The sequence below is a fragment of the Asterias rubens genome, chromosome 2 (genome assembly GCF_902459465.1).
Source record: "Asterias rubens chromosome 2, eAstRub1.3, whole genome shotgun sequence".
Lineage (NCBI taxonomy): Eukaryota > Metazoa > Echinodermata > Asteroidea > Forcipulatida > Asteriidae > Asterias > Asterias rubens.
In genome coordinates this window covers 864,292-887,095 of record NC_047063.1, presented here as the reverse complement: position 1 = coordinate 887,095, position 22,804 = coordinate 864,292, and the positions used below count along the sequence as shown (strand labels likewise).

Sequence of the window (22,804 nt, the reverse complement as noted above, 5' to 3'; positions counted from 1 at the left end):
AGGCAAGTGAAACACAGAACGTGCAAGAAAGCAGTATGGACCACGACGCAATAATTGGTCCAGTGCATTTTTAATTTCCGTCATGAACAGCTTGAAGTCTTCACACTGTGTTGAGGTATGTATTAATTTAAATCCTAATAGTCAGTTCCCATTGTAGTTTATTACGTGTAAATTGAAACGGTTTAGTAACCACATCGTTGTCCATAAATTAAATTTAACACTTTATTTATATCATTATTCAATACTCAGTTTAAATAATCACTTTATTTAATCCAAAATACTGTATTTCCACTCATAAATCACAGGCCCCTACGCTTGGATAAATTGATTAAATGGTGTATGTCCAAAAGCCAGGGATTGTCAAGTAATCGTTTGAAGCTTGGTGTAAAACTGTCACCTGTATAGTAATGTAACACAATCCAGGACGTAGGTCTATGCAGCAGCAACGTATGTAGATATATCATATTATTATAATATAGGAATACGGTAGAAATTACTTGATCAAGTTAGTGACTATCAAAATTGTGCAGTGTATTGTTCCAGGCCTTCATTCAAATAATTAAGTTGCCTTTTACAAATTGCAGCCGAATGCAACCAGAGCAATACTATTGCATGCAACCAATTCCCCTCTCTCTTAATAGAGATTTGTCGTTCTTTTCTTCAAGACATATTTCTTAAGGTTGTCAGAGTTTAACTAGGCCTAATAAACGTTTGTTTTAGTGAAAGTGTAATTCCTGTTAGCGCCCTCTTGCTTTTAGGCCTAAGATAGTTCATAGTTTGTTTACTATTGGATTTTATCATTTTAATATTTTAAAAAGAGCTTTAAAAAAAACTGAACCAAAAGTCGGCAGACATTATTGACAAATTTTAGTTATTCTCATTTAATTCCCGTTATAAATGCATCAGGGACGTGGCCCGTAGTTTGCTACGTCATTTTACCAATGAAGGAACATCTGCCATAATTTAAAGAGATTGTTGGACGAGAAACTAACTAATTAGATGGCAAATTTACTTGTTCACATATTATTTTCTTAAAATGCATTCCTTCACGAACTGGATCATAACCCCGGGCATGAATTTGACCCAGAAAATATGAGGTCAGACACACAAACAACCGGATATCATGCCACATGTGATTTCAAGCGCTCGATCTGATTTTTCATGACGATTTTATTTACTTTCACTAAAATCTATTTTAACACAAGTTTTATTGTTAACACAATAACGACGAACTATCGCCATTTCCCCCTCCTATATTCCAAATAATTGCAATCAAATCCGAAGCTTGAAACGTTAGTCTGAATCCTTGGATATCGAGAGAGTTTCAGCATTCATTACTTGTCATGGCAAAAAGGACCCAGTCCGAAATGGCCGGGCGGCAATTTCATCTTCAACACACCATAACCGCGGTTATATAATTTAATTAGTTACACACTAATTGGTTCAACTTAAACTGTCCTACTGATTAATGAAAGCAATTGACTTTTAAAGGGGTGTATTTCATCAACATTATCATGACCCCTGCCATTATGAACTGCTCTGAATAAAATAGATTAGCGCCCGATCGATCGCTTTGATCGAAACCAAGGCGACAGTCTATTGTGCGATCTCCACATCGCACCACTGATAGATTATTTCTTTTGTCGGATCAATCCTGTTGTATCGCTGTGTGGATAAACTAGCCACTGCTGTAGTGGGTATTAGAAGGCTTAGAGTGAAAACAGTTAGTTAAAGTCATCGTGTGGGATAATTTTGCATACACACTCTTGCTTTCTGAAATGAAGATGAGTGCTAAAGACATGCCAAAGTGTCTGTTCTGATTGCCTTGTCCGTATTTATTTTACACGCAGTCTCTGACCAAGTGCCTCTGCTGTATAATGAAGTGCCAAACGGTGAGTATTACAACGAGCTATTTACGATCATTTACCATTATATGTATATTTGGTTTGCGGTAACACCATGTGTTTTTCAGAACTGAGAAGTCTCCCCGAAGGATTACTTTCCGTATGGCGCCACCACTTTTTCACTCATTTTTACAAAAAGGGATATCTCATTGAGCTAAATTAGATACTGTATTATTTCATATCGAATGAAAAAGTGGTGGCGCCATACGGAAACTTTTCCTTACAATTAGCATAAAACCTTTCCTGGTAACGAGTAATGGGGAGTTGTTGATAGTATAAAACATCATGAGAAACGGCTCCCTCTGAAGTAACTTAGTTTTCGAGAAAGAAGTAATTTTCCAAGAATTTGGTTTTGAGACCTCGGGTTTAGAATTTGAGGTCTCGAAATCAAGCATCTGAAAGCACACAACTTCGTGTGACAGGGTGTTTTTTCTTTCATTATTATCTCGCCACTTTGACGACAAATTGAGCTCAAATTTTCACAGGTTTGTTATTTTATGCATATGTTGAGAAGACCAAGTGAGAAGACTAGTCTTTGACATGTTACCAATAGTGTCCACTGTCTTTAATAAACGGGGGAGATAGCTGTTGCAGGCTGCCTTTCAACTAAATTGTGACCCTTCATGACGTGACTTAAATGCTACTGACGTTTCTACCACTACGCTTGGGTCAAAATATCAGTCCATTAAATTAAAGTCTTTCCACTTTAACAATACAGGCGTGATATTTTTCCCGCTCATATTAGTCTGACTTGTGATTTTTTTTCTTTCAAAAAATCAGAATATTTGCGTATAAATATCATCAACCTGAAACGTCTATTCGCATTATAATAGGTCAGCCTTTCTTTATTGTTTTCCCTATACCTTCAGCCGCGTTTGGAATACATTTACTTGAATGTGGAAAATATTTACGGCTGTTTAATAGTGATGACAATTGAGAGTTAGCCTCTTCTTGTAAATTAATCACATTATAGACAGCAAACAGTCAAAATTTCGGCACATTTTGTTAGTAACTGGGAAACTACTTCAACCTGCATTGAGTTGAATATCCCACATTCCTTCAGTGCATTCTATATTCAACAGCTCCCAAACTTCATAAAGCAGTAAGCATTGTTGTATATTATATTGGTTTTTCAAGCAATGTTTTCTGATTTTAAAAGGAGCTATTGTTCTTAAGAAGTGTGAACTTTAAATGAGGTAGGTTTCAGACAGGAACTATAACAATTTGTTAATTTCGTAATTGTTCAATTACTATATTTGGGGCCAGAAATTACACAGAAGCATGGCCTCGGCCTGCCCCTGGTATGTTAGCCGAGGTGCCCTTTCAAAAGTTGCCCAAATAAAAGTGCTCTTTGAAAAATGGAATGCAAGTCCTGATGTTCTTTGTCTTTAAACCGACTATAAATTAACTAATTACTAATTTCTTCTTCTGTGTTCAGATGAGATGATCTCGTCAAGTCAAGAATCAATCCGAAGCCTCCCAGAGCTGTCCCACTACTCCCGGAAGCCTGTAACAATAAAGACCCCAAAGTCATGGGAGTTTCACTCCCATCAACAGAGAAGGGAGAACTGGCTGGACACAAACAGCATCTATGCCAAAAAGAAAAACACAACTGGGTAAGTTGCCTCAGGTTCTCAAATGGCCTAAATCTTACTTATATTTTTTTCATTTTGAAGGATGTGTTTTTTTTTCCCCAGGCATTATATTCTTTCCACTTAAGCTCGATTTCTGATTTTTGTCCTTCTTTGGAAAATCCGGAAAAGTTGTAATAAAATAGCCTGAAATAAAGCATACACCATAAGTGTACATGTAGGTCAGCCCTTGTTCTCATCAAACTATTCCTACTTTTTTTCAAGGACCAATTATCATGACTGGTTCCTAAAGTCATTTACTTTTAGCCTGGTGCCTGGCAAACAAATGTTATCAGAGTCAAAATATGTAGGTTATTATAGACAAGAACCATTACATAGGAATTAAGATTTCCTTTGACAAATACTTGGGAGGATATTAGTTTAATTATTAATTAATTTGTTTTTCTTCTCCAGATTACCAAGACCTGGGCATCGAGATCTTCTTACAAGAGAGGCAACCGACATAACATTAAGAGAGGAGCAGGGATATATGAGAAACATCACAGGGTACCCAGTAGTTCCTCATATTAGTGGCAGCGCCAGTCATCGGAGAGGTCGACCAATCCTTCGTCGACCAACAGCAAACACCATTAGTCACGAGTACCGCTGGGTTCACAATGGTCTGAATGGGAAGATGACCCTAACCAATAAAAGATACAGACATGTCTTACCCCCACCACTAAGCAATCACCAAGACTCTGACTCTAACCTCCATTACTGTGAGGTGTTGGGCCAGCGGACTTGCTACCGGTGCGTAGAGGAGGCAAATCGACAGATGGCTGCAGAGTACCAACAGGAAGCCTTCCCAAGCCTGGAAGTGACTGCCGCTAGCTTGGTTGCTCCTAAACTCTCCAAAACACTCATGTTAACAAGAGATGTTCCAAGGAAAGTAGCAACTGCTCCACAATCTCAGATATCTATGAATCCCTTTGATACGGCATCTACCCCTCCACCTTACAGGATTTCTTCTGCTTTTACACAAAGTCACCATCAGATCAGCATTTCCAAAGACAAGATGGTGAAATCCTTGAGCAAGACCTTGAAGAGGGACAACACTATGATGAAAGATACTAGTGGCAGTAGAAAAACGCCAAGGTTACAAAGAACTAGAAGTAAACATTCTAATTCCTCACTGTCTGTGCCAATAAAGAAAACTAGGTAGTACAAGTGATGACAATATCCCTAGAGGAAGGGAACATATTCGAGTTTCCCACCTATATTTTAAACCACTTCATTCATGGAATTTGTTTACTACTTAACCAAGGTGAAGTTTGGACAAAAGGGGGCAAATCTTTTCTCAAAGGAAAAATCAATATATAATATTTAAAGTTGGTACTTTTAATTGTAAATACAAATTGGTTTTATTTGGCAATCAAAATGATGAATATGTATAAATGTAAAAGAAATTGTTTTATGAAAACAAAAAACTATAATTGCACCACACCTGATCAGCAATCTTTATAATTTAGTAAGGCTTCAAAGAAAACTTTGAATACTGCAGTATAAGATATCCTTTCACATAACTTATAAAGGGCTTGGGTACTTTTTGTAACACAAAACACATTGTCGAGGAAATAATTTTGGTCTCAGTTTGAGCCTGAATTTTTTTGTGTGACTTGTTTTTAAATTCATTTCTCAAAAACTACAACACCTCAGCAAGTAACATTTTATGGGAAGCTTTCTACCATCATTATCTTCAAAGTCTGAAGTTTAGTGTAATCTATGGACATTGCGTTTTATGTCCAACAAAAAGTTCCCAAAACCCTTTAAACACTCTTCGTAATAAAATAAGTGCTACCGTGAAAGATGCAATATGTTACACATTATAGTATTTCCTTTTAAATTGGTGCCAGAATGGAAAGAGTACAGTATTATTGTATTTTACGCACAAATGTAACTGTTTAAGTTAAACAATTTTTGATATGAATAACGTTTGCATGTATACATAATATAATTATTACATCAACTTGAAAGACAAAGTATTTTATATTTGATTGCTGAACTTTATTTTGAAAATCTATATAAGGCCATAATTACATCCGATTACTCATTTGCCAAATGGTTCAAGTTTGAAAATATAATTGGATTAAAAGCCAAGAGCAGTTTGAATGAATGAAGTTTATTTTCTATTCACTTTAAATGTGTATGTTTTGTGTCTGGATGGAATACCATTCCACATAAGCCCATATGTGATCTCACCCACAAAGCCTTCTACCTACCCCCACTCATAAACCCTTTTTCTACAGGTACTGTTGTTAAAGATGGAAAAATATAAAATCTCACAAATTGCACTACATAGTGTGACGTATATTTATTTTAATCGTGCTTCATCCAATGAGTAAATTATTGTCTAGATTCACATATGATTAACTTGGACCAAAGTTTCATCTGTGGACCCACACAGCAATCTCCTTGACCAGTAGCCAAGACTGTTGACTTTTGGTCACCTTTACCTGAATACACTTGACTGGGGAGTCAATCTTTTGGTCCAAATTCCTCTCATTGAATTTCCCTTCGTTAAACTCCCCTATGAATTGGTAGTCTGTGCACCTCGGTGTGGAGTCCAGACTTATTGTCAGTACCACTGGGCTTACTTCAACCTTCCCTGCTCGCAGGATATCCTCGGGGTAGGTGTCTGAACCACTTAATATCACAACCCTGGAAAGACGAACGGGTGTCTCAAAGACCAGGAGTAGGGTATCACCCATAATGGGTGTCTTACCCCAGAAGTAGCCAGGCTTTGAGCTATAGGCTAGTTGGGGTACATACATGCTGAAGGCTTCCATGCTGCTGTACAACACAGCTGGTGGGTTGTCACTCTGGTACTTCTTGCCGCTGTTTTCCTCAAAGAATCGATCAACCAGCTCCTGCTCCTTATTTCTGAGGGAGGATTGTACCCCAACATGCTGGAAAATGGACGGAGCATGTCTGAACATCCCTTCTTGAGCATTCAGTAGATTGTAATACTTTTGCAAGAAGTCTACAGGCTGTTCCTCATAGAAGAACAGCATAAATTGTGCTAGACGCAGCAGATCAGTGGACCGCACAAGCTTCCCGATAAAGCCAAGTTCTGAAAACTCCAGCGTTTTCCACTGCTTTTGTTTATTGATTTCAAGAAATCCTCGGATGGATTGGACAAAGTTTGGTGATGAGACAACATCGTCCTCAAGCTGGAGGTAATATTCCGAGAGATCATGGCAATAGCTGAACAAAAAAGCATAGTCAACTACTTGTTTTGCCCTCCATTTAACGCGATCCTCAGAATCACCAAAATTCTGTTTGAGATTGTTCAAGGGTGGATAAAAAGATCGCGGCGCGACAATCAGTTGCATGAATCCATTAGAGAAGTATTTGCGGTAAGATGACTCCAAGTCTATCTTCAGGAGTTTGTTGAGCTCGTCATCAAAGTTGGCAGCAAATATCACCACGGTGATGATGGAACGCTCCTCTGGGGTAGAGTTTTCAATGAGCGAGTCTAACGTTTGTTGAAGGTAGTCCTTTTGGTCACGCTTGACAGTTGGTATAGCTATCGTTAGAAAGTCTGCAAAAAGACAACAAACCAACCTTGTCAACCCGAGATCTCACATTATGATATTGGCTATAAACTTTGATTACAGACCGATAATTCCTTCATCATGGTTCAATTTTACCCTTTTGTTAGGCTTTTCCCCACAGTCCAAATATTGAGACTGTTTACTGCAAAATGCTCGTTTACAAAACAGTTGATTTTGATGGTCATTGTTACTTGAAAATGTAGAGAAAAAGGCCAGTTTAATTATAGGGTTTAAAAACCTATAGTACAATGCGAAATTGAAAAACATGAAATACTGTAAATCAATGAGATGACCTCAACTTGTCTCAGTAGGATTAAATACTGCAAAATCAGTTGATTTGTTAGTCATTGTTCCTTGATAATGTCGAGAAAAAAAAAGCCAGTTTAATTTTATAGTTTAAAACATATAGTACAATGTGAAATTGAGTAATATTGAATACTGGTAGGTCTTTGAAGTTCGTCAACTTGGCCCAATTTCATTGAGCTGCTTAAGCACAACAAATTTGAAATTTACTAACGTTGCTGTTGATCCTTACCTTTAGTTGGTTCCCGGTTCCCCAGTACAATGGCTTTATCCTTATTAATGTTAATAGAGCTTGCACACAGTTGGGGCTTGGAGTCTTGAAGCAAGATTTGAACCTAAAACATTGAGGGAAAAAAAACAAGAAAACAAAATTGTTACCGGTAGTGACAAGTCTGATTCCCAAAATCCAACAAAATCCTAAACCCAAGTAGCTGTTGGACCCTGTTTCTGATAAACTAACAAATTATATAAAACTGTATGACAATATTAATTTTGGTTTTTACACATACACTGGTGTGTGTTAGCACTGTTTACTCAGTACTTACCCGAGTTCTGTGAAAAAAATCACAGGCATATATTACTCGGGTGGGATTCAAACCCACGACCTTTGCAATTATAGAGCAGTGCCATACCAACTATGACAACATATGTTAACCTATGACAACATATGTTAACCAAGGGTCTTATAAGAGCATATATACAAATATACAAAATATTTTTTGAAACATACTCAAAAATTGCTTGTTTCAATATATTTCTTGGTTTTCTGTTTTTTACCTGTTTATTTGCATGATTGTTCTTCAAAGGTTCTCTGCCAGTTCCAGCTCCAAGCAATTCTACATCTAAAAAAACAATTAAAAATATTTACAAAATAAATTAACTGAGTAATTATGCTTGCCTGAAACACTATAGCTTTTGAGAAATGAGTAAAATGATCTTACGAGTCCAAAACCCAATGTTTGAAAACATTGAAAAGATAAAGTAGGTTTTTCCCACAATTTTCTTGTGACTGACTCGGCTGACTGATTGAGCAATAAACTTTCACAAATGCATTACTTCATGTACATGTTGGGTCACACAAAGCGCAGATGTTGCTTTTTGACAATCACAAATGTTATCTGCGTTATTGCGCCATTAATTTTCCACAAACATGGGAGGACACTGTATGGTAGGACCATAGGACCCTTCATGTGAGGCGCTGTTTATAAGCCCCTTGCATTGGCCACCATTGTTAATGACAAACACTGGAAATGTGCATGCGTGAAGACCTAGCATTGGCTGAATGTCGTGCGCAGCCAGTAAACGTTTTCATTGTCTGTCATCAAAGCATTGCAGGCAGTCTATTAGTTCTTTAAACCATTGTCAAGGTCACTCCTGCTTAACATTTTGATAAAGTACGTCCTGAGATTTCTGACTAACCCGTGGTAATACTCAGCAGAGTTTTGACAAGCCATGTGTTGATAGCGAAGAGGACCAAGACTGCAAATATGAGAAGCCTATTCCAGGCTTTGACATTCCCAGTCTGTATCATCTTTTGTTTCGCTGAGTCACCATGGCAATATGCCAACACCGTTGTACACAAAATCTAGAAGCAAGACAAGAATGAATCTTTTTTAGAATGGTATACATATTGCGTTACTACCGCACTTAAGGTAAATTCCAATTTAAACAACTAGGGAGACACATCAAGAAATATCAAACATAAAATTCCACAGTTGAGTAACCTGAACTGGGTATTGATTTAGAGAATAGTGTGCTATATTTAAAAGGTCTATAAACTTTTCAGGACTTGAGCACCTTGACATCACCATGGCAATTTATATAGTATATTATAAGTATTGTTTGAAGCTTTGCATGGTGTGGAGAAATAGGAAGAAACTAAACGAATAGTAAACTTGCGAGTACAACCATGTGTAAATCTCTTATGTGTGAGTGTTGGCTCTGAGAAGAGCCGGTTTGGTATCAAAATTTTGAACAGGCCTGAAGTGTAGAAGAGCAGAATATACTGTTTGAAAAGTCAAGAACAAACCAACCAGGAGCCAACACTCACACAAAAGAGATTAACACATGGTTGTACTCTCAAGTTTACTAAGGGAATCAATGTGTGGTGAAGAGGTTTTCAACTAGTGGTTCTTGAAAATTTTACGTAGACGAAGTCGAGGTAAATTATCAAGAACCAGGCCTCGGTGGGTTTAAACCACTAGTTGAAAACCGATTCAACACACTTTGATTCTCATTCATAAATACCTTTTCGGTAAAAAAACATCAACACTTTTTGTCAGAAAGTATAATAAATACAAAAATTATAATTGTTCAATGATTTCTTTCAACACAACACCCCTCCAGCTATGAAATGGTAAGGCCCTCGGGTAAACAACTCCTTATAAGCAGATTGCTGTGCGCGTATCGAGGAATGTGGCACAACTGTCCCCTCCGTTGCTCTCGACCAATAGGAATGAAGAAACTGTCTTATTATAAGCACAGGTGCAAGCTCGCGTGTCACGCCATGTTTCAACACTTTTTACTGGTCATTATCGAAGGTTTAAACACCCCCCACGTGACGCGCTCCCCACCAATAGGAATATTTGTTTATAGTTTCTTCCTATCTATGAATGATATATATCTAGTACTATAGTAGTACTAGTAGTACACTTATTTATCTGCTTAATATATAAATCTACAGTTGGATAACAATCTGCATTGTTCATCTCTCAGTCTCATGTCTCTAGTATTAGTATTAGTAATGTGTAAGTAAAGTAGTTTATTGCAAGTTACCAGGTCCCCACAGCATGACATCCCCCAGCCACCAAGTAGTAAATAAGTATCATAATATTATTTTTATTATATGAAAAGCCGACAAGTGACATGGGGTGGGCCAGGTGGATGGTGCGAATCATTGAGGTACGAATACAACATTGTGATTGTAGATACACACATGGTGTTACCGTACATGCAATGCCTAAAATCCTATATGGTGATTGTTGTTCATTGTTGCATACCAACGTCAATACTCAATTACAAAGTACGATGAGAACGTTAACAAACTTGTTGCGGTGACCGATCACCCCACGTACCTATTGAGGACTGTACTAAAAACTGCACACAAAATATTAAATTTTCAAGACTTACACTACCTAGAAATCGGCCTGATCATAAAAGTGTAGAGCAGTGTGTAACAGAGAACTTCCCTGTCGAACAAACACCTGTCACTGAGTGAAACTCTGAAAACAAAATATTGTAAAGCGCCACCAGTTGGTAGATTTCGTTTAGTTAGTCTGGTGACCACAATATTTCTTTTAGTCGTGTTAACATTGCGAAGAATAGAAGGTGGGATAAAAGACCTAGTACTTGCCGGTATCGATTTTATGCGATTTTCTGTACCAAAAAGAAAAGTTTTAGGAACTCAATCACAAAATGTCGAAAGAAATCAGCCCAGCTAAGAATTTTATCGCAGGCGGCTTTGGAGGAGTCTGTCTGGTCGTGGCTGGTCACCCATTAGATACAATCAAGGTGAGCAATACGAATTGTGGCTATAGCCTATGAAGTATGATATGAATTACTCAATTACCATGATGATTACGGTGGCTCGCCCACCAAAAGTAAAGTGTGCCCACAAGCGCACCGTCCGTCCGATGGTGGACACTATCTTGTTCATTATCAAGCCAAGGCCAGGCTCTGCTGGTTGGTGAGCCCCCTTCCCCCCCCCCCCCCCCCCCCCCCCCCCCGCCCCCTTGCAATGAGAGTCTTTCCAGTCACTGAGTCGGTCAGTGTACTGTCGATCCTGTGTGGGCTGACTTCTCGAATCACGGCTAGCTTTCGTCTTGTTGACTCTTCTTCTTGATTCTCGTTCTTGTCTTGTATTTTTTGTATTAATATTTAATAATAATTAAGAAAGACATTCACCCTCTTGATAAACAAATGATTGATATTTAACCATTCAGTCAGGGACAATTTCATCCGATAATTTTGCATATACGACTGAAGTAACTGAACAGATAGATTTTGTTCACACTAGATGCTATGTATTGAGTAGCAAATGAATAATGATGGTTATTTACTTGGTAGCAAGTGTTGTAATACATTTTGCATAGCATTTTGCTCTGCTATACAATTAGTACAAGGGAAATCGTTTACTGCCATTATTGCTTCATACTGCAGTTCCAGGAAATCTTTCCGTATCCTGCAACCCCCTTTTCACGCATTTCAGGAATATCTCATTTTGAGTAAATTAGATACTATTTCTTTAAGGAACATTACAGAATCGGTTTTGCTAGCAAAAGAAGTTGCTGGCAGTGTAACCACTTTGTGTAATCCACCATATACATAAACTGACAAACCTGTAGAAGTTTGAGATCGATTGGCCATCTGGGTCACGAGAGAATAGTGAAAAACAGATTACAATAAAATACAAATTTTGCATTGCATCGTTGCCAAAACAAAAATGAATAAAACTCACTGAGCGATAAACTCAAAGCGCGAAATTATATCATTTATTTCTCATCAACTATGAAATTTCAGACAGAAATATTTCAAGGGATGTTTTCTACTATCATCATCATTAGATACTGTGTAAGTTTTGTGTAAATCTGTGATCTTCACGATTTTTGTTTTTTACCAATTCTGTAACGTTCCTTTAATGAATGTAAAAGTGGTGGCAGGAAATGCACAATTTTTCAAGATCGGACTTGGGGCTAAAATTCTGCTTGCCATCCGACCACCACTTTATCTGCCTTAATTTAAGGCAAATTTTATCCTTGCATCTGTCCAGACACAGACTCACAGTCACAGAGGGTTGACTGATTCAGATTATGGAAATAGAGGCACCGCCCACTTTGAGCTTTAAATAATTAACAGACAGTGTAAAAATCAAATTAATAGTTTATGCTTTAATAGACATTTCAGGCAATTTTATCACAATTTGTTCACGTTTTTCAAGGGCAAACAAAATGGGAAGTCAGACTAAAGTAGGAAGAATATCATTGGGAAATACTAACACATCTTTCAAAAAAACAAAAAAACATTTGGGTCTATGGTTGTTTTGACAATGCTGCTCATGACAAACTCCATTTTAGTTGCTTTGGAATGGGAATGAGTATGCAAGAATTTAGTTCGTGTGATGAAATGTGCACTTGATCTTTCCTTTTACATTACATGTACATTTACATTAAAGCCAAAAGTTGACTTAATAAAGACACTGGACACTGTTGGTAATTGTCAAAGACAAGTCTTCTCACTTGGTGTAACTCAACATATGCATAAAATAACAAACCTGTGAAAATTTGAGCTCAATCGATTGTCGAAGTTGCGAGATAATAATGAACGAAAAATTACCCTTGTCACACAAAGTATGTGCTATCAGATGCTTGATTTCAAGACCTCAAACTCTAAATCTGAGGTTTCGAAATAAAATTTGTGGAAATTTACTTCTTTCTCGAAAACTATGTTACTTCAGAGGGAGCCGTTTCTCACAAGATTTTATACTATCAACAGCTCCCCATTACTTGTTACCAAGTAGGGTTTTATGCTAATAATTGGTTTGAGTAATTACCAATAGTGTCCACAGTCTTTAATACTGTTACTGACAATTATATGTACATTTTGAATATTTTTTAATTTTTAACTTCTGTTGTTGAACATTTCATTATAAACTTACAGGTCCGGTTGCAGACTCAACCTTCAGTTGCCACAGGGGCCACGCCACTTTACAGGGGAACATGGGACTGTGCGAAGAAAACGGTGTCAAAAGAGGTAATGATTGAAGGGAAATGCCCTGAAAATATAAAGAAAATTGCTTTATTGAGTAGAGATGAACACCATTGAGTTTCTCAAGAAATATCTAGTTTTGTTTTTGTTTTTTTTTGTATTTGTTCTTTACTTTCCACAATTGACATTCAGAAAGAGCAGTGACTATGATGTTTTGACTTCAACATGTCTTGTTTTATTCTTTATCTCCATAGGGGTTCTTTGGTCTGTACAAGGGAATGTTTGCACCCATATTAGGAGTCACTCCAATGTATGCAACTTGCTTCTTAGGTTTCAGTATCGGTAAAAAACTTCAAACGCCAGCTGAAAATGGAAATTACAAGTAAGATTTAGGACTGAAACAGACACTCATGGACTTGTGTTGTATCAAGGAGGCCATTGCCTTCATTTGGCCTTGGTGCCCCTGATTCCAAAGGACGCAGCCCTGCTTAATGACATAAATGTAAAGACCGGTACTCGAACCCACACTCTGCTGATCAGAAACACTAGAGCTTCAATCTAGTGCACTAGGCAGTTCAGCCTTGGTGCTCCAACAATAGTATACAAAAGAAATGTCTTGGATCAAGATAATTTAAATGACTGCTCTTTTAAAAACCATTTTTGAGTGTAATTTGTATTAATTTTCTTTCTTTACGTTTCTAGTTTGCAACAACTCTTCCAAGCAGGAATGCTTGCCGGTGTCTTCACAACTGTCATTATGGCCCCAGGTGAACGAATCAAATGCCTCCTACAGGTAAGATATAAATAAAAAACTTATATCTCATCGAGTCGGTGCGAAAAAGTTTCTCCAAATATTACCTTTACATGACATGTATTGTAATGAATGGCACAAATGTCTGTTCTATTTTAATTAATTCTTGTGATCTCTCTGCTGCTGCTTACAAGATGTGATTCCTGGCTATTCTGCATTTATCTGTTGAATGACTTCTGATTGGCACCTTAAAGGAAGATATTGATAAAGAGAAGTTTAGAGCATGGTTTCCAGTAGCCTGTATTCCTCTTAGTGCGAGAAACAAAGTGTAGCACAATAGGTGCTTTCGTGTTTAAGCTACACAAGGGAGTGTCATTATACATCAGTGATTAATTGATTACTGAGGATGTTTTAAATTTGTTCCAGGCGTTTGTAAATGTCCACCATAATCCAGTTTGAAAAGCTTTGGCTGCAAGTGGTTAAATAGCCTTGAAAAAGACCTTGGGTTAGCTTTATAGGCAAACCGTGCTAACTTTGTCATAGGGCAAATAATATCATGTGGTTTGAGTGTTCATAGGGTGCTGTATAATCAGTTTTGTACTTTATTATTATTTTTTAGATTCAAGCAGCGTCTAGCGGTAAACCCAAGTATGCTGGACCAGCTGACTGTGCTAAGCAAATTTATCGAGAATCAGGACTCTTTAAGGGGCTCTATAAAGGAACTGGTGCAACACTTCTAAGAGGTGAGTATTTAACCCTATCCCAGCCAAACAGATACTTCAAGCGGTAAAAATTGCTGTATTTTGTTGCAATTCGCAATCATGTAATATCCCGTACTCTGTTGCAATTGGCTGCATGTAGCAGTGTTTTGCATGTTGCCGGCTCAGTGCTATAATGCCATTAATTGCAATATCATTACTGTATTGATCAAAGGGTTGTTACATGAACAAAATTAACATTTTGCAAGGACGAACAAACACCAAGTGCCAAGGCTGGTGTAAACCATGCATTGTTTCGAATCCTCCTCATGTGCATGGTGTTACTGCAAACCTTAGTAGATTTAATTTTCACTATGTAAAGTTTCAAATCCTACACATGTAAATAGTGTTACTGCAAACCAAACTAGATTGTATCCACACTATGCAAAGTTTCAAATCCTACTCATGTGCATGGTGTTACTGCAAACCAAACTAGATTGTATCTCCACCATGCAAAGTTTCAAATCCCACTTCTGTATATATGGTTTTTCCCAAACCTAACAAACAAAATTGGATCTCAACCATGTTAAGTTTTGAATCCTACAATGTTCAATGTATATCACTGCTAAGCAAATTATGTTTTATTTCACAACATCGGACCATGTCCCTTTGTACAGTTTGAACAGGCTGTCCACTTATTTTTGGCAAAACAGAAACATTGGAGAGTACCAGAAAAACGTTACCAAGCAAAACACCATGTCACTTGTACAGTTTGGAATTTCCTGCTTATTTTTGAAACTGCTTTCAGACAACATCCCTCCTTCAAGCTCTCTGTTTCTTTCTGCTTTTATTATTTTGTATTATTCCTTCTTGTTGCAGACGTTCCTGCTAGTGGCATGTATTTCATGGTATATGAATGGCTTAAAATAGCGATCACACCGGCTGACCAAAAGTACGTCCTATTTGCTTGCTTGTTTTTTTATGTTGTTCCGTCTTGCTTTTAAAATATGCAAGTGTTTCATCTTTGTAAAATTACATTTCTGATTATTTTTAAACTGCTTTGTCATTGGTTCATTAATTTTAAGTTGTCTGTTTACTTTTCAATATGTGTATGAACTTAGAATGAAACGATATACATGTAAATAATAATATAGTGCTCTTATCCGTCCCTCGATGCTCAAGGCACTTCAACATTCAGTATATTCTTGCTTGGTATTGTGGAGCTACGTTTTTGAAGTATAAAACCCTTTTCCCTTACCTGACACCATGTAATGGTTTACAGGGTGCTGTGGCGCAATATGCTGCTGATCAAACCAGGAATGTGAACCCCTTCTCTTTTTTTTTTAAGTGCACTGCGGTCGATTTCACAAAGAGTTAGGACTCGTCTTATCTCGAGTTAGGCTGAGTAACTCTTCCTAACTTAGGATTAATCTTAAGGTCTGCATGCAACAGTGCAGGGTTTGGACTCGTCCCAAGTCCTAAGATTAGTCTTTAGTTAGGAAGATTTTTGTGAAATCGACGGCTGGGCTCTTTTATGTGCATTACACAACAAATGGGACCAACGGCTTAACATCCCATCCTTGCTTCATAAGGACACAGGTGTCATGACCAGGGGTCGATTTCACAAAGAGTTAGGACTTTTCCTAAGAGATAGTAAAAATGCAAGGCTGGTCCTAAGTTAACTTGTCCTAACTTGAGATTAGACTAGTCTTAACTCTTTGTGAAATCCACCCCAGGGGTCGATTTCACAAAGAGTTAGGACTCGTCTTATCTCGAGATAGGACTAGTAACTCGTCCTAACTTAGGATTAATCTTACGGTCTGCATGCTATGGTGCATGGTTGGGACTCGCCCAACGTCCAAAGATAAGTCTTAAGTTAGGAAGAGTTTTGTGAAATCGACGGCAGGACTAGAAACCACACACTAGAACCCATACACCTGAGATTGAGTCTAGTGCTCTTATCTACACTGCCTGATACCAGATGAAACATTGCTTCATCAGGGGTGGCATGGGTGGCTAGTGCATTAAGCTCTCACTTCTCATCACTGTGGCCCTGGTTCAATTCCCGGCTACAATCCCGGCCAAATCTCGTTGGGCCCCCCTGCCCCCTTTCAATGTTGGTTCCATTTGCCGACTGTCTTCCGAATTCAGTCAACATTGAGCGGGGGGCCGGGGGCGGGCAAATGTTTTTAATGTGAATGTGAATGGGAAGTGCACAGGGAACTGTTGTTTCAGGAAAGGGTGGCCCAAGCATTTTGGCCGGGATTGTCTGAGTGATTTTTGGAAAATTTTGTACATGCAAAGAACGCTTTGAAAAGATAATGAATGTCCAAACAAAGTGAATGTAAAATTTTAACAGTGATTATTTTATGGGGGTAGTGGTGTTTTGTTTTTTGGCGGGGTGGGGTGGGGGGGGGGGTGGGGCGGGTGAGGGACTGGCAGAGAGTGTTTATTGCTGGGTCAATGGGGGTAGTGGTGTTTTGGGTTGGGTTTTTTTACAGGGAACTGTTGTTTCAGGAAAGGGTGGCCCAAGCATTTTGGCCGGGATTGTAGAGCCACATGAGTTTACTACTTATAGCTACTTCATATTTTTCCCCACACCATTCAAAGCTTCGAACACCACTCACTAGTTTGATGTTTTGTTTGTATTGCAGACCAGGAGATTTGAGTGTTCTTCGCGTACTGTTTGCCGGTGGAATGGCTGGCGTTCTGAACTGGTGTGTAGGCATTGCACCAGACACACTAAAGTCCAGATTACAGACAGGTACAGTGGCAAAATAAAACAGTTGTTTCATATTTCCTCCCTTTTTTTTTAAAATAGTCCTAGCTAAATTTTTTGTAGAAAGAGACAAAAGAGATTCATGTGCACAAAACATGCCTCAAGTCGATTTTCACAATTCATCTTAAGATGAGTTGTCAGTATTCCCATATTGATTTGTATTGTAACATTACCCATTGTTTAGCAATTAAGATTGATTTGCACTTAACTTGTATGGTGTTTCCTATGTGGTTTAGTGTGCATTGCCAGATTTTAATCTCTTTTCATTAAATACTGTGTTTATTACGATGTTTTCCCCCTGATATAGGGGTGAGGGTGTCTGCTTTTACAAAAAATGTTGTGTTATTTTATGTGTCATTCTATGTCACAAATGTAGATGGTACATGTTTGATTTTTTAGGCTGTATTGTATGTATTTCGTTGTAACTTTTATTGTTTGTATTTCAATGTAATTTTTAATGGATTTTTGTTGTATTTTGCGCCGAGAACATCTTTAGATGAAGATGGTGCATTAGAAATGTTGTCAATTGTTAGGTGTTCAGACTTCAGCAGAACACCAATTGTTTTGAGTTTTTCTTTCTTTCTTTTATACTTTTTTTACATCTTCTTCCCCTCAGCCCTTTTCAAACAGATTGCAATTGAAATGAACCTTGAAACTCATATGGTTACTTTAATCCATCATCATTGTTTTATTTTCCTCTTGTCAATGCAGCCCCTGAGGGAACCTACCCTCGTGGTGTCCGTGACGTCTTCCCGAGACTAATAAAGAGTGAGGGATTCTTTGCTCTGTTTAAGGGAATCACGCCGGTCATGCTCAGAGCTTTCCCAGCAAATGCGGTATGTTGACAAAATTGTGACTCTTGCTACGCACGTTAAATGCAGGGAGCAATTTGGGTTATATTATTTTCAAACTTCAATTGTATTGTTGCAACAAATACTAATGCTGTTTGAAAAGGCCATTCAGAAAGTGTGAATTATATTACCTGTGCTCGATGTAGTGTGAGTAACCATATATTTTATGGTCATTATTTTGAGTTACTGTGAAACATGTTGACCGTGTAATATGAGTACCATGGATTACGGGATCAATTTAATGTGAAATAATGTACCATGAAATATAGGTAACATGAGTACCACATATTATAATCTTCATTTAACGTGAGTACCATGTGCTCAATGTAACAAGAGTATCCATGGTATATATATGATCAAATCAACAAAGTAACCATTCATTGTGAAGTGAGAAACCATGAAAATTGACATATTTTCAACATAATCTTTGACTTTGTAATTCTGCTAAAATATTTCAGGAATTGCATTGCCTATCGGGGGAGAGAGGGGCGGGTATTAATTTACCTGCTCTCCCATAAATAAACAACAATGTGTTTCTATTGATTGTGTATTGCAATTTACAAGGAACCCAGGACACTTGTTGATAAGGGTCCCACTTTATGGCTCTTCTTACCGCAGAATTCTGCGCTTGCTAAGCGCCCTAAGCGCAGAGTTCTGTGGTGAGCAGAGCCATGCAATTGGACCAAGATGGTCCGGCGGTCATTTCTGCCTCCTCACCTTGTGTCTATTTCAACATGTTTTATAAAATGGAATGCATTGTTTCATGAATCATTATTAACCATCTTTGCTTGAACTGTTTCTCTCCTTTTTATTTGTTTTGTGGTTTGACTTTTTGTTCAGCCACACATTTGTTAGGTGCTTTATTTGGTGTAAAGCACTTATAAATGTCTCATATTTGTGATATTATTTTCAAGATTGCCATTGCATTTATTTAATACCAGTGCTGCCTATCCTCGGGCAATTTTATGTGATATAATGTTTGAATGTGATTCTATCATTACAAATTGAACTGTATTGATATTTACTGCATTGGTATTTATATTGTCATATTGCTGTTTATAACATTCCAAACCACAGTAAATGATATTGGATGGTCAGCCAGTAGGAAGGTTGATTATGAATTGTGTATATTTATTATTTCTCTGTCTTGGTATATTATTTCTTCATTTTGGTATATTTCTCCGTCTTTGTATATTTCGTCATTTTTGTATATTTTTTTTATCTTTATACATTTTTTCATCTTTATCTATTTCTCCATCTTTTCATAACTCTCCATCTTTTTAAATTTTCAAAAAGAACTTAAAAAAAAAACCACATTCTTGTTCAAGGATGCTATTAAACTGTACTATGAGCACATATGATATGGATTGTTATCTTGCTTTGCATTTGTTTCAAATGTGGATTGTATTTGCAGAGTGCTCGGAAGGGTATTAATGTTGATGGTTTCCGCCACTTTTCACACTTGATTATTATTCTCCTTATTCATTCACCACATAATATGATATTGCAAATTGGTTATCTATCATTCAAAACCACATTGGATGATATTACATGATCATACAGTAGGAGGGTTTACTGTGTATCTTTCTCCATTTTTATGTATTTTCTTCATCTTGGTTGAGTACCATGAAAAACAATCTTGTTACAAAGATGCCATGAACTATATTAATGAACTTATATTTTAATCTTGCTTTGCATTTGGTTGTTTCCAATGTGGTTATTTGTAGAGTGCCTTAGTGTTATTAAGTTGATATACAATTGCTACTCAAATATTATTATTGTTTAATTACTATTATTAGATGCATTCACCATATGAAATGATATTGCAGATTTTATAGGTTATCTATTATTCAAAAAGTGGATGATATTGATCAGTCAGATAGTAGGAGGGTTATCACCTCATGATATATTTCAGGCAGGCATAGTCTATTTATCATACAAAACCATTTATAAAATTAATGATATTGAATTTTAGTTAATAACAGGTTTATGGTTTTTCTTGTTCAACCTATAACTTGCTGAATCTTTAAGTTAAATGCAATATGTCAGTAAAATAAAAATATTGTGTTATTAATTTTTCTTCTAATTATTGACATTCTTCACAGGCATGCTTCCTCGGTTACGAGATGGCAATGAAATTCCTGCAGTGGGCCACGCCAAATTTATAACTGAAGTTGTCAACGTTGGTGGTAAGACCAAAGCAATTTGACCATTGATGGAGTCCGAAATATTTGCCGAAGTGAAAGTACACACAGTTGAGTTTGTGTGTACATGGAACAATGGACAAATTGTGAATAAACTTTTCTGGCTGTGATTTTGTACCTATTGAAATCAATTGTTTTATTATAGCCAATTTAACGCACAATCAGGTTTGTTTTTGTTTGACAAACAGACAGGTTTCAGGGTATTAGAAGAAAACAAATTTGGAAGATTTTATTACATTGTAATACATTTGACTTAAACTTTACAGGGCATGGGTCATACAATTTTTATATAAGACCATTTAATCAGACGCAATCGCTGAAAAGTTCCATCAGAAGTGAATGGTCCTGAAACTACACTTTGTTGCATTTGAGTTTATGGACTGGGAAGGGGGTGTCTTAAGCATGTCAAAGGTCATGCTAAATGCACCAATCAGAGCACAAGATATTAATGATTGACAGGTCTGCATGATGTGAATGTGAAAGATGCCGGAATGCTAAGATTTTTTGAGCATGTATCAAAACAAAATGGGAACAGCTTTGTCTCCAACAAAAGTTTTTATATATTTTTATCTTTAAAGGAAGGGCACACTTTTGGTAATTTTTGGTAAAGAGTATCCTCACTTGGTGCATCCTAACTAATGCCAAAAATAAAAAAATAAACTGTAAAATTTGTGCTCAATTGGGCAAAGTTGCAAGATAAAAGAAAAGAAAAAAAACACCATATGTCTGATGGTTTGTCTGATGGTTTGTCTGATGCTAGAGAAAGGCTTCAAGCCTGGAGCAACCACAGGCTCAAATTTTTAGGGAGGAAATTACCTCTTTCTCTAAAACTACACTGCTTCAAAGGGAGTCATTTCTGTTAGTGTTTATTATATCATAAACAGCTCTTCAGTGCTCCTTACCGAATAAGTATTTATGGTAATTAACTTGTGGAGTAATTACCAAAAGTATACCCTGCCTTTAAATTAATTGGGAAACTAGAGTTATGTGCTTAAGGCATTGCATGGTGAGGTATCAATGTATGTTCAGTTTGCGTTAACACCATGTGGATATATCTATTTTGCTGGTTTGATATGTGCTTTGAGAACTGTCTTGCCATGTAGAACAAGTAGCAAGATGAGATAAGTTCTGAAGAAACAAATCTACACAGCAAAGTAGATTATATACACATGGTGTTTTCGCAAACTGAGTATACATTGTAATTGTAGTTGATGGGTTAGACATACATTCTAGGTCCAATCAAATCCAATAAAACGGGTTAAATTTTAGACCAGCGACTCGTATATTCAGAGATTTGTGCAATTGATTTCCAACCACCCATTGTATAAAGCGTGTAATTTGAATTCTTCATGGTAGGGTAGGGAACTGTTTATGGCAGAAAAGTTGCTATCAAACTCTTCTGATTTTGAAGATGCATAAAACACAATCAACTTCGAAAGTTTGTGGCAAATCACTGCTTCTCTTGCAGTTGGGGTACTATTGAGGGCGCTAGGTAGTGGCGGTAGACATGCTTAGTCATTTTCCATTGTGGCCCATTTCAATAATGGCTGCAGTTTGGCGCAGGCTTCAACATTACAAAGGCGTGGTCTTGAAAAGACCATTGTTGTGGGGCCCGCGAATTATTTCTGAGAAAGAATTAGTTATCCAGTTAGTATGCTGCCCTTTTCTGGGCCTCCTAACTCTCATTTGCATCAGTATTTGCCGATGAAAAGTATTTATTTTAGGGGGGGGGGGGAGGACGAAGTGAAACTCGGAACTTCTTTTGAATAAATAACAACCCTGATGTAGGCCTATTATATAAATATTGTCATCTCAAACATTTTACTAAGTGAAATATCAATAAATTGGACCAGGCAGTTTTTGTTTGACTGTTGTCTACCAAATACTTTACATAATCGTAGAAATTTAGGGGTGTTTTAAACAAATTCATTATGCAAATTATTGTAAATTTTGTGATGTACCTCGCCAGATATTGTTGAAATAAATCACTGCAAACTCCACCTGTTGCAGATTATTGACCCATATTTACTTTAAGTGAATGTGGATTTGTCAATGGTAAAAAAAAAAAAAAAAAAATGGAATTGGCATATTTTTGAATGTCTCCCACAAAAAATCAAAAGTACTGTTTATGTGTTTATTTTCTTCAGAAAAAAATGTATTGGTACAGAGTAAGAGTGAATGCTTCACCTCCTTAGCAAGTTTAGACACAATAAATGTGTGCTTCAACTATTACTAGTGATAGTAACAGTTTTTTATTCACTTGACTTCACCTATGTATACAATAAAAGACAACAAGCGAAATACCTTGGTAATCTCATAAGATCTTCGGATACGAACAAATCAAAGAAATTGTACTTCAACATGGACAAGTACCTGAAGAGGGTACGACCGTAACTGACACTACATGTACTAACACTAGTCTGTAA

The 22,804-nt window shown here is 37.1% G+C and overlaps 3 protein-coding genes across 4 annotated transcripts; 2 read left to right on the top strand and 1 right to left on the bottom strand.

Annotated features, from left to right (window-relative positions):
* Positions 1 to 1,616: 1,616 nt before the first annotated feature.
* On the top strand, positions 1,617 to 5,143 carry LOC117307199. The gene is made up of 3 exons (XM_033791878.1): positions 1,617 to 1,892; positions 3,343 to 3,520; positions 3,950 to 5,143. The coding sequence occupies exons 2-3, from the start codon at positions 3,348 to 3,350 to the stop codon at positions 4,695 to 4,697; spliced, it is 921 nt and encodes a 306-aa protein (XP_033647769.1). The 5' UTR covers positions 1,617 to 1,892; positions 3,343 to 3,347; the 3' UTR covers positions 4,698 to 5,143.
* Positions 5,144 to 5,175: 32 nt separating this feature from the next.
* LOC117307197 (alpha-1,6-mannosyl-glycoprotein 4-beta-N-acetylglucosaminyltransferase-like) lies at positions 5,176 to 10,608 on the bottom strand. Of its 2 annotated transcripts, none has more exons than XM_033791874.1 (5): positions 10,527 to 10,608; positions 8,812 to 8,977; positions 8,170 to 8,234; positions 7,625 to 7,727; positions 5,176 to 7,076 (listed from the first exon to the last, which is right to left on the bottom strand). In XM_033791874.1, the coding sequence occupies exons 2-5, from the start codon at positions 8,921 to 8,923 to the stop codon at positions 5,920 to 5,922; spliced, it is 1,437 nt and encodes a 478-aa protein (XP_033647765.1). In that variant the 5' UTR covers positions 8,924 to 8,977; positions 10,527 to 10,608; the 3' UTR covers positions 5,176 to 5,919. The 2 variants fall into 2 exon arrangements, with proteins under 2 accessions (XP_033647765.1, XP_033647766.1); XM_033791875.1 differs by having other exon boundaries at positions 10,522 to 10,606.
* A 90-nt stretch (positions 10,609 to 10,698) lies between these two features.
* LOC117307198 (mitochondrial carnitine/acylcarnitine carrier protein-like) lies at positions 10,699 to 21,003 on the top strand. Its single transcript, XM_033791876.1, has 9 exons — positions 10,699 to 10,902; positions 13,048 to 13,140; positions 13,350 to 13,477; positions 13,798 to 13,888; positions 14,466 to 14,589; positions 15,424 to 15,496; positions 17,199 to 17,308; positions 18,035 to 18,159; positions 20,280 to 21,003. Exons 1-9 carry the CDS (start codon positions 10,807 to 10,809, stop codon positions 20,340 to 20,342), a joined length of 903 nt encoding a protein of 300 aa, XP_033647767.1. The 5' UTR covers positions 10,699 to 10,806; the 3' UTR covers positions 20,343 to 21,003.
* Positions 21,004 to 22,804: the final 1,801 nt, after the last annotated feature.

What these genes read in the sequence shown, in the direction of transcription:
- LOC117307199 (XM_033791878.1), top strand. Translation starts at nt 3,348, where the DNA reads ATGATCTCGTCAAGTCAAGAATCAATCCGAAGCCTCCCAGAGCTGTCC. An exon ending in AAAAAGAAAAACACAACTGG is followed by an intron (nt 3,521 to 3,949) that starts GTAAGTTGCCTC and finishes TTTCTTCTCCAG; the next exon opens with ATTACCAAGACCTGGGCATC.
- LOC117307198 (XM_033791876.1), top strand. Translation starts at nt 10,807, where the DNA reads ATGTCGAAAGAAATCAGCCCAGCTAAGAATTTTATCGCAGGCGGCTTT. An exon ending in ACCCATTAGATACAATCAAG is followed by an intron (nt 10,903 to 13,047) that starts GTGAGCAATACG and finishes ATAAACTTACAG; the next exon opens with GTCCGGTTGCAGACTCAACC. An exon ending in GAATCAAATGCCTCCTACAG is followed by an intron (nt 13,889 to 14,465) that starts GTAAGATATAAA and finishes ATTATTTTTTAG; the next exon opens with ATTCAAGCAGCGTCTAGCGG.
- LOC117307197 (XM_033791874.1), bottom strand. Translation starts at nt 8,923, where the DNA reads ATGATACAGACTGGGAATGTCAAAGCCTGGAATAGGCTTCTCATATTT. An exon ending in TCTGCTGAGTATTACCACGG is followed by an intron (nt 8,235 to 8,811) that starts GTTAGTCAGAAA and finishes TTGTTTTTTTAG; the next exon opens with ATGTAGAATTGCTTGGAGCT. An exon ending in ACAATCATGCAAATAAACAG is followed by an intron (nt 7,728 to 8,169) that starts GTAAAAAACAGA and finishes TCAATGTTTTAG; the next exon opens with GTTCAAATCTTGCTTCAAGA.